The sequence below is a fragment of the Crocodylus siamensis genome, chromosome 13, assembly GCF_052110815.1.
Source record: "Crocodylus siamensis isolate JL-2025a chromosome 13, ASM5211081v1, whole genome shotgun sequence".
Lineage (NCBI taxonomy): Eukaryota > Metazoa > Chordata > Crocodylia > Crocodylidae > Crocodylus > Crocodylus siamensis.
This window is the reverse complement of record NC_143407.1, coordinates 266153-277430: the sequence shown is the minus strand read 5'-3', so window position 1 is coordinate 277430 and position 11278 is coordinate 266153. Positions and strand designations below refer to the sequence as shown.

The 11278-nt window shown below is 44.7% G+C and overlaps 1 protein-coding gene across 1 annotated transcript in view; it reads left to right on the top strand.

The window, feature by feature from the left end:
- Window positions 1–33: 33 nt before the first annotated feature.
- Window positions 34–11278, top strand: part of SYCP1 (synaptonemal complex protein 1) — a 35493-nt gene continuing 24248 nt past the window's right edge. Inside the window, exons 1-10 of the mRNA XM_090025339.1 lie at window positions 34–318; window positions 987–1071; window positions 1257–1303; window positions 4466–4630; window positions 5142–5209; window positions 5421–5494; window positions 5637–5695; window positions 7674–7743; window positions 9158–9231; window positions 10998–11106. Coding sequence (XP_089881465.1) covers window positions 211–318; window positions 987–1071; window positions 1257–1303; window positions 4466–4630; window positions 5142–5209; window positions 5421–5494; window positions 5637–5695; window positions 7674–7743; window positions 9158–9231; window positions 10998–11106 — 859 coding nt within the window. The 5' untranslated portion in view covers window positions 34–210. The remainder of the gene's footprint in view (window positions 319–986; window positions 1072–1256; window positions 1304–4465; window positions 4631–5141; window positions 5210–5420; window positions 5495–5636; window positions 5696–7673; window positions 7744–9157; window positions 9232–10997; window positions 11107–11278) is intronic.

Below are 11278 nucleotides of genomic sequence, written 5' to 3'. Positions count from 1 at the left end.
CGCAGCGTTACGTGACCGGTACAGTACCGCACACGTGCGCAGTGCACCGCCGCGGCCCGTTTCCCCGCGCTGCGCACGGCCCGTTTGTGCGGGCGCTGCGCACGGCCCGAGCGGCGCTGGTGCCGGTGGCGGCGGGCGAGCTGCCGGCGCGTTTGCGCACGGCCCGTTGTGCTGGCGGGCGCGGAGCTGAGGGGGCGCGGGGCGCGTGCCATGGGGACGGAGAAGCCCTTCAAGCTGTTCCTGCCGCCGCGGCCCGGCAGCGGGCACGTGTCGGCGGTGCGGCCGCAGGCCAGCGCGCGCCCCGCCAGCCAACTGCCGGTACCGGCCGCGAGCGCGTTGCGCTGTCCCGCCCCCGGGCCGGCCCCGAAAGGCGGGGTGCCGCCGGAGAAGGGCAGGGAGCGTGCTGGCTTTGAACGGGCCGACAGCACTCGAGGCAGCGACGGGCCGGCCCCTGCACGGCGTGCCGCGCCGATTGCTCCGCTCCGCTCCCCGCGCCCGGGCTCCCGTCCCCGGGCAGCGCGGCCCCCCCTGGGGAGCGGGGATTCACCTGTCCCGGGGAGACAGTCGTTCCCAGCGCCCACCCGACCCCCCGCGGCCGACGTGTAGCACACGGCCCGGGTCGGCCCGCAGGCGGACTCGACATGGACACAAGGTGCCCAACCAAAATAACGCGAAGGCACCTCCGGTCCATATCCGTGCACGTTTTACCAGTCGGTGAGATGATCCTGCCTTGAGCAGGGACGCTATGTGGTGAGGGCCCTTGCAGCCCCATTTCCCTATAACCCTAAAACAGATTTTTATGACATTTCCTTTAAAAAGCCCCAGATGCTTTCTAACTGAGGTTTGGCAGTGAAAGGAGTGTTGGGAGAATGCTCTAGGGGGCAGAAACCAAGACTTGAAGGGGAGCTCGCCCTCTTCCAGCACCGGCTGTCATACCAAGGCCAGTCGTCAAGTCTGCCCCTAACACGCCGTTTACATTTGCATAGGGTTTTAATAAGCGCACGGAAGATGATTTTGGTTCGCCTTTTGTAACGCTGCGAACACCGAGCCAAAATGAAGTCACACGTTCAGGTAAATGCTCTCTATTTTCCGATGTTATGCACTTAAAATGAGTTCTAAAACACACTTGCAAATGTTGTCATCGCTAACTTCGTTCCTTTTACACTACGTTATAAATGTGTATTTAGAAAATACATACACAGACACAGACACGTTTTGTTTTATGTTTTAAAACATAAATATGTTTTATTTTCCAGATCCCGTTTCACAGAAGGTAAAACTTTGGTCTAAGATAGAAGAAGAGGTCAGCGTGCAGTCTGTATATCTAGTATCTAACATTTATGTATTTATCCTCACATCATTCCTAAAATTAGGAGTAAAATTTTTAAGAGAGGAAAGTTAGAACAGTGATAGATGCAATAGAGGACTTGGATGCCTAGAAGCTGGGCAGTGCCTTAATAAGTTGTCTGCATTTTGGACTGGAGTCCTTATCCCTGGGTTAGGCCCTTCAGTGCCCTGTACAGTAAAGGAGGAGAACTGTATGGCTCAGAAAAGGCTAAAAAATCTCCAGTGTGCTGAATAGAGAGCTACCTTAAGTCAGTACACATCCACAAAGAGCAGTACTTCTCAACCAGGGTACTGTAGGACTAGGGTGCCTTTAAGATCCTTTCAGGTGCGTTGTGGAGGGCCATGCAATGTTAGCACTGTTAGGTGTTTTCCAATATGCATCCCTAGTGTTGAAAACATTCTGATCTGTTATGGTCTTTCTGGGTTTTTTGCAACAGCAGAATTGCTGTATTATTCTTTCTGTATTCAAAAATCAAGTGAAAATGAACAGCTGGCAATTTCTGAGGGGTGCCTTGAATCTGTTAGGAGTGCCTTGACTCTAAAAAGCCTGAGAACCACTGACCTAGAGCTAACCCAAGAGTACACGCCACACAAGTGGCCCTGGCAATCTCTGTGGGGGACACGCACAAAATCAGAGCAGGCACGCAGCACAGTGGCAGCTAGGGCAGGAAACAGAAAACAGAACAGCAGATCCGGCTGGGGAGGAGGACCAGAGAGGCAGTCGTGGACTGTGAGGCTTACTTTGTGGCACACCTGCCAGAGGTTGGCCTCCACTGAGCTAGCCAGTAAAACACACTGAAGAAAGGGATGCTCTCTGTGACTCTTCCCAGGCAGGTGCCGTAACCACCAGACTATAGGTTGTCCTGCTTCGGTTGGGAGCACTCTCAGCTGTTCAAAGGTAGAAAAATATTCAAGATTCATCGGGCCAGAGAGAGAATGGATGCAGAAGACAGAGCATGATCCTGTAGCTTAGAAGAGATTTGTCTGGGCAGGGGCATGCTGAGTTCCAGTCTGTCTTCCTAGAAGCGTTTCTGTATTTTACCTTATGATTCTTTAACATGTGTATTTTAAGATAAGGTTATGGTCACCACTGCATGTTGTGTGGGCTTGGTAGTGTCAGTGTGCGTTAGGAGTGCTTTGAGAAGGCCTCCTGCATCAAGCTCCTCAGGGGTTATAAGCACAGCAATGCCTAGATTCTGGGTCATCCTCAGCATTAAAGTTTAGCTTTCAGCTTTATCAAGACTGGAGCACTTTGGGTGTACCTCTAATCACTTGGGGAACCTATAAGGAAGTAAAGCGTGTCTGGACTTTACATGCTGCTAGGGATTAGGCAGTGGCTGAATGAGGGTTTTCAGGATCCTGGTTTTGGCATAAAGGGCACATATTTCACGTAAATCCTAGTTCAGATATCTTTTAAGGCTCTGGCTGAGTGCCATATTATTTTTATATATATAATGTGCGTGTGTGTGTCCATACTTTGGTTAGTTTATAATGTGCAAATCCACCCTACCTTCTGCTTGACTTTAGACTGACATAACTAACTACATCTCAAATTGGAATGTCTCAGCAGTCACGTAAGCCAAACAATCACAATAGTCAATGCAAACGTAGCTGAATTGTGATAAACACTCCAGCCCAAAAGAAACAGCTACAGCATATAGTTGCATGTTCTGTATTATTCGTGACTGCAGGAAGTAAGGTAAGCAGTTTGAGCAGTTTTTAAAAAAAAAAGTAACACTGAACAGTATTTTCTGGGAAGAATTGCAAGAGTTAACTTGAAGAGTTACCTGTGGCTCAAGAGCCATGGTATGGGTATCAGTGAACTAGATGATCCTGGTGGCCCATGTTGGCTTAAAAACTGTGTGTTAATGAAACTATTAGTATGAACTGCTGAAATATTCTGGGTTATAGTAGGTTTATCCCATTTTTCCCTGTTCTTATGTTGCTGTTATTGTGCTCTACCATGACTCTCAGTATTGCTGTGTATTTTCAGGTATGTGGATATACACAGCCAGATCACACAAACTTCTTGCAGGTCTCATGGTTTTGGACTGAGTTTCTTAAGTCTTAGCAGTTAATAAAGTGCACCTATGCCGTATTCATTTCCTGCAGCCAGAGAAAATGAAAACATGCGACTTAATTGTTTGCTTTTTTATTACTTGTGCAAAAATGTCACCTGGTGTCCTTTCCCTCTATTCTATGACCTGCTTAATACCACTGCTTTACCGTTTCCTGTATAGCACTCTACAAGTCTTCTTTAGAATGCCTGCCTGACTGACATCAGGAGAAGCCACATCTGCTATAGAAAAACATTGTAGGAATTCTTGACTATGTTTCTTCAGAGCCTTACTGACTTCACTGTGTAACACCCAAGTATGGATGAATGACCACAGTATATGGAATTCTGAGAACAGGCATCTTTATGGAAAACCTAATAGGTGAAATCCTGGTGCCGTCGAATTTAAAAGCAAAACTCATATTAAATTCAATGGGGCTGGCATTTCACCTGGTGTAATCATACATGACATGCAAGAACAGTGCCATAGCAAGGGGGGGGAGGGTGAGCCGGGCAGCTGCCCTGAGCACCAAAGCGAAGAGGTGGCAACAGGTTCTGCCCAGCCAGGGTCGGGTGTGGGACAGAGCCGCAAGCAGCTCAGTGCACGGACGGGGGAAGAGTGGCTCCTGCTGCTGTGCACACTCTTGGGCAAGCATGGGGAGGTGTGTGCCCCCTGAATCTGCGCGGGGCAAGGGCAGGCTGCCACTGCGGGCTTTGCCCCGGGTGCCAAGCTTCATTGCTACAGCACTGCGCAAGAATTTAATTCAGCTATGTTAGAGAATCTGAGAATGGAAGGGTATTTTCCATTATTGTAGCAAAGTGATGCCAGTTTTCATTGTTTATTTCATGATAAAGGTTAGTGTACACAATGCTTTCAGTGGATGCTGTGGATCTTTGAAAACAGTGGTGTCAGTGGTGTTGTAAAACATATCCATTTAGAATTTGGCCTGTAAACATCTGGAAACTTCCCCTGAAATTAATATTGTAAGAGAGAAATATGTGTTTAAAACATTTATAATTAAATTGATTTTGAGATTAAACTTGGGGAACTTGTTTCAGTAGAATATAGAGACTGTGAATGAGCTTTACTCTAAACTCTACAAAGAGGCTGAAAAGATCAAATGTTGGAAAGTGACTGTAGAAGCCGAACTGAAGCAGAAGGAGAGAAAATTGCAAGAGAATAGAAAGATTATAGAAGCGCAACGTAAAGCCATTCAGGAGTTACAGGCAAGTGCTTCTACAGTATATGTTAGAATATATTTTTAAGTATTAGTAATTTCCAAATGAATGCAAAATTTTGTTTCAAAGTAATTTAGGATTAAAGAATTTTTGTGTTGCATAAAACCCATGCGACTCAGTCTAACGTACCCAATATTTTCACGTTAAAAGCAAATCCCATCTTTATTTTTAAACAACTATTTTCCTCTTATAAACAACTAAACTTTGTGTTGAAAACCATCAGAGTTAGCCTAGACAAAGGAACGCAATAATTAACTCATGTAAATGAAGCTTCTTTATAATTTATGAAACTAGTACAGCAAAACTTGATGTTTTTATTGTCCTTACAATTACTATCGTAAGCCGCCATTCAATGTTTACTAATACAGCAACAAAGTAAAGTGTGCAAGAGAGAAAGAAAAAGGTAAAACTGATAGTGCAGGGAAGGTATATTTTCAGTGAATTTTGAAAATATCAATTATATTTTTGAATGACTGTACCCTTTTATTTATAAAATCAGTTTGAAAACGAAAAACTGAGTTCGAAACTGGAAAATGAGATATGTGAAAATAAGGATCTTCTGAAAGAGTGAGTAGTGCAAATAACGTTGCATTGAGATGTTCATATTGGAAATGCTTCTCTTGATTTATAGTTTTAAAAAATTGTTAACAGTACATTTAAGAAAGACATTATATATTATAAACATTCCAAGGCAGACATCTTGTCCTTTTTTTGTACCTACCAAGTACTGTGAACCCTGTAACATTATATAGATAATACAGTTTGATTCATTTTTCAGAAACAGCGCTACAAGGCATTTGTGCAGTCTACTCAAGGAAACTTGTGCTCGATACACGGAGAAGTCCAGCAAATGTAAATAGTATTTCGACATTGTTTTAGTGTGAAACAACTTACATGTACTATTACATGAACGTAGTACCCATTTATTGCATCTGTGTAATTTTTTGCATGTTTTAAAACTAAAATTTTATGTAGTACATTTTTATATTGACAGATGAGCATGAAAGAGAAGAAACCAGACAATTCTGTATGGAACTTAATAATAATATTGAGGTAAATCATAATAACAGGATTCCAAAACTCTTCTTTGGATATCTGATTTGAGCTGATGTGAATGTGCTGAAATTTTCTGAAGTACAAAATACATTCCCTGTCATAGATAAATGGGCAATTACCACTGCACCAAGGGTTTAGGGGCTGTTGTTCGCAAAGAGACTTAGATGGTGCAACGCTGAGCTCACTATGCAGTGTATGTGAAGAGTTATGGGCCTCAGAACAGGATTCACAGCAGACAGCTGAACATGAAGCTGCCAAAGGTAGCCAGTAGAAAGGAATGAAGAGAGGAGTGTGCATTAAGCCCTTCAGGGTTTAGGTACCTGACATGAGGGTGCAGGGAAGTGCTGATGTCCACTTGGGACTTCCCACTGTACGCCCTTGGAGTTAAACACCTCCACCCTTTCTATAGAAAACTCAAGAGTTTTATAGTTTCATAGTAGTTTGGGGTCAGAAGGCACCTGAACAGATCATCTAGTCTGACCCCCCGCCACTGGCAGGAGCACATGCTGGGATCACATGACCCCAAACAAGTGTTCGTCCAACCTCTTTTTGCATTTACCCAAGGTAGGAGCGAGGACCACTTCCCCTTGTGTTTTATAAAGGATCAAATTCTTTTTAAAACACAGGAGTGGTGGCGGTGCCGCCACCTTTTTAGGAGACAGTCTAGTAGTAAGAGTGAACGTGGGAGACTCGGGTTCTGTTTCCTCCTCTGTTTAAGGGGGCTTTAAATTTTCCCACCAAACCTGGAAGGGCCCCAGATGATAGACTCTGGTGAGATATTCTGAAGTGGGAGGGGGTGATCTTAAGCACTCTTATTTAGTAGTTTGATTTGCTGAAAACATTCAAATAAGATTCAGTGAGGCAGAGAGAGGAACCATGCCTCTGTAGTCTCATGGTTAGAAGAGTCACCTGGGATGTTGGGAGACTTGGGTTCCAGCTTCTATGCCAAGGAATATTTATGTATTTTACACCAATAGTCTTTGGAGCACAGACTTGAAACTAAGGTCTCCTCACTCCCAGGTGAGTGGTCTAACCACTTTTTTCCCTCTTGTTCTTTCTCTCTTGCCTAAAGGTTCTTTAGTGGTTTTCTGCAAAGTAGAACGGCTTTTTTTTTTAAGGAGAGGTGAAAGTGCCATTACCCAGCATAGCCTTTTTGTCCTTGGGAGGTAGAGATGTGTATTTGAGCCTGCTCAGACAGAGGAGGGAACTGAATCTGGGTCTCCCATATTGTGCAAATGCTCTCTAACCACTACACCAGTGACATGGAGCTGGTCCTTGGCTTGCATCAGTCACATGGACCCCCTTCCACCACAGTGCTGGATCTAGTGCCCATGGTGCCCACCCCAGCCAATTTGGGAGTATGCTGCAAGTGGCACCCACTTCAGCCAGTCAGGAACCTGTGCTCCATGTGGCACCCACATATCCCAGACCTGCTGGGGAGGGAGAGTGGGGCAGTGGGTACATTGCACATGGAATGGGTTCCATGTGGTGCAGATGCTAGAATGGCTGGAATGGGTATTATGTGCAGTGTAAATCCCAGGCCAGCTGGAATGGGCACTGCATCTGGCATGTGGCCTTTGAGTCAGCTCAAACCCAGGGGCAGCAAGCTGGCCGGATGTTGGGACTCTGCGGGCCAGGTCTGGCCTACAGGCTGTACATTTTACACCCCTGTGCTGCACTATTGTATAAAAGGAAGTAGCAGCTGTCATCCCTGTACACACACACATAGCAGAAAGATGTAACTCCTCAAAATAGCTTACCATCTAAGTATAGAACTTCTTGAATAGCCTCTTTTAATTAGCAATGACTTTTAAAAGTATTAATTCAAATAAAGTAACATTTCTTTACAGTCTTAACTATTTAAAACTATATTTCTGAAAATAACATCAATTTGGAATAGTGCATATTTTAACCACTGTGCACATTCTTTTTCATTACGTAAATTAGTTTATTAATATTTATTATTGTGTTTTAGGGGTTGATCCTGGCTTTTGAAGAACTTCAAGTAAAAGCAGAGAATTCCAGATTGGAAGTGTGCTTTAAGTGTACGTTCTGCTTAATTTTTACAGTACTCTCTTTGCACGTAAAACAGTGTGTGGGGAGACTTGTCCAGGCTTTATATTTCCTTGCTCCCGTCTTAATGCAATGGCAACCCTCTCCATCCTGGCACCAAAGGCACCGAGTACATGGGGACCCGAGGGCCCTGGCCCCACTCGGGACGAGGGCTGTCACCTGAAATACGTAAAGCTTTCTACATGTCCATTGTCTTAGCGCCCCCCCCCCCCCCCCCCCCCCCCCCCCAGCAAAAATAAAAGTTGGCACATATGCCTGGCATTGCTTTCCTTTTTTAGCTTCAGGTTGCTGCAGCCTCAGTTTCCCTTTACTCAAAGTATATCTTTCCAGCTTGCCAGGAAGGAGTCATTCATTCAATGCCACACTCAAGTGATGTTCCAGGCAAAGTTTTATTTTTTAAGTGTATAAATCTAATTTGAAAGAAAAAATACTTATTTTTTCCCCCCCGCCCTTACCTTCACTTCCCTGAAGGCTTTTCCTTTTAGTGTCGAAGCTGTGATAAGACGCAATGTAAGAGGAACACCTAAGCCCTACTTCTGGGCCTGCTGCATCAGCCCACCTACCCCCCCCACTGTTTTTTTAGAACAACCTGGGTTTGACAGATCCTTTGAAGGGTGCCAAACAGTTTAAAGAGATAAGCAGAGGCTCAGGCTTGTCCCTACTTGGCTGATCCCCCACCCTCACTGCCTGGCTCCCTTGCCAGGAGGTAAGCACTATAGTATATACATTAGTTTTTGAAATTGAGTACAACTCAATTCACAAACGTTTTGGAGGGGTACCTCGAGTCCACTGAGGTTTGCCTTAAGTCTACTAAGGACAAGAGCCACTGCCTTTGAATAATTTGACTCCTTGTCATATCTGGACTCGAAAACTATACAAGCTTGGCTGGTCCCAAGTCATTGGAACAGGCTCCCTGTTATGCTAATATTGCTTTTTAAAATTTTTATGGGGAGCATGTTTGTAGCCTTTCGCTTCTAGATTGAAAATAACATTTATGAGCTTATTGGTTTTGTTCTTTTTACTTCTAATTTAGTACCTGATAAAGAATGAATAGTTTCAGCACAACCCATAGTGGCACTGTTTGTTTATTGGGATTTCTATCTGATTTATACCTGCCTAAGATTTGGTGTGTTAATGGCTTGTCTGCACTGTTAAGCGCCCAGTTTTGCGTTAGTTCTTGACATAGAGTTCTCATTTACTTCCCATTTTATGGAATACTGGAGTCATTTTGTGAAGAAAACTAAAAAAAATCATGTCTTATAACTTCAAACATAACTTCAGTGATGAATCTATATTGAAAAAGTCATAAAACCTACGTTTATTTAAAAATTAAATTGATTTCTTTATATTTTAGTTTAAATATTAAATTACATTTTTTTTCTGAAGTAAAGGAAGAGGTGGAAAAAGTAGAGAAGCTTGAAAACAAATACAATATGGAAATACATATCAAGGAAAAGCAGGTTTGTATTATTATTGTAAATTTAAATGTATACCATTTTATTTGGGGTAATCTTTTGCAATGTCATACTCTGATGCAAGAATTTTGAACTCGGTAATTTGAGGAAATGAAAAGCAAAATATTTATTTAAACATGATGAAAATGTTTATTGAGAGTGATCTTTAAATGTGTTAGTTTGCATTGTTTGGATCAAAATATTAACGGGGGAACTTGGTATGGTAGGATTAGGATTAGAAAGAATCCTGGAGACTCTTCCCAAGGATACCAAGTAGGCCTGTGGGAAGCGACTAGTATTTGCTACGGATGTGGATTTGGACAGTTCGGGGGACAGTGATCCTTTTCTGTGATTCGAATCGCTGTCCTGATTCAATTCGTCCAGATCACCCAGGCCCATCCCCTGCCCGCCCCAGCTCTCAGCACTTTGAAAAAAAAAAAAAGCCCTGACTCACCAGGTGCTGCTGGGCGGGGGGCCATCCCTGCTGCCTCCCATTGCCCCATGCTGCATGGGGGGTAGTGCATGAGCCCTCTGGCCCCCTCCCATCCCAGCCACAGCCCTGGCTCTTTAAGGAAACCCCTGCCAAAACCCCAGACTCACTGGGTGCTGCCCGGTGGGGGAGGTGATCTCCACTTCCTCCTGCTGCCCCATGCCACATGGGGGGCTCTTCCATGAGCCTCCCAAAGCCCCAGGGCCACTGCAGGAGCTGGTGAGTCCTGGGGGGGGGGGGGGCGGAGGGAGGAGGGGGGTTCGGGTTGTTGTTTTTATTTATTTATTTTTTTTAAAGGGCCAGAGCTGGGGCCGACGGGGCAGCCGTGGTGCGGTGGGGGAGGCTGGGGGAATGGGGGGTGGTTGAGAGGCTCGCGACAGAGTCCCCCATGCAGCATGGGGCAGTGGTGGTCAGTGGGGGTGACCTCACTCGCCCGGTGAGTCGGGGCTTTTTTAGAGTAACTGGAACTGGGGTGGGGGGGGCAGCCATGGGGGGGCAGGGCTGGGGGAGCAGGCAAGTGCCAGGGGGCACTGGGGGAGCAGTCGGGTTGGGGCCTGGCAGGAGTCTCCCCATGGTCCTTTTCCCAATCCTGCAGCTCCTCCTGCCCCAACCCCTACTTAGCAGCTTGGAGTCCTGCTCCAGCTCCCCGCTGCAGCAGGCAGGGACTGCCCGAATCATCAAAGATCTCCGAATCTTTTCCAAAGATTTCGGAGAGCTTTGAATCAATTTGGACCTTTGTATTTGTCTCCCGATACAATTTGGATTTGGAGATTCAGCCACCGAATTGGGCCGAATCTCCTCCGAATTGAATCGCTACACGAAGCTTTGCAAGGCCCTGATGCCATGTAATTGGGAAGAAACATCTCTTTCTGAATGTTTAAAAGGTCAGGATTGGACCTGCTGATTGGCATAAGATGTGTATGTGAGGCTGAAAGCTGGTTACAAGTGTAATAAGCAGTAGGGAGGGTAAGTGAAGGAAATAAAACAAATTGCATGGTAGTTGACTGGATTCTATATTTTCCCTCTTTGTTTCTTTACCTATATCTGGCTGGAACTTGCACTCTGAGTTTGAATTACACAGCTGCTGACTCCCAACTGCAACATCATTTGTGGATCGTTTTCTAAAGCTCCATTATTTTTACTTGAATGAAAGCCGTTTTTCTATATCTGTACATGCAAATGCTAATGCAGAGCATAATGTACACATTTAAAATAGGACAGAGTTGGTAGTCTCTTCTAGACCTTGTTATCTACGTACTGAAATAGTTCTTCATTTCTTTAGGTGACAGTTCTGACTGTTCAAAGTGGTGAAAAAGATAATATTATCCGAGACATGAACATTCAGTTGCTGGAATCAAACGATAAAATTACTGCATTAGAAGAAACATCAAGTAAGAAATCTGAGAGTGTTTTCACTTAGGGGTGTGGGTTAAAAAAAACAGGAAAGGATTATAAACTTTTATCTGGACTCAGTTACATCTGTATAAACTTGACTTTTTCTGATATAATGTATCAGAAATTTTACCTTCATACCACTGTAAAACCCATATTATTAGGATTGTC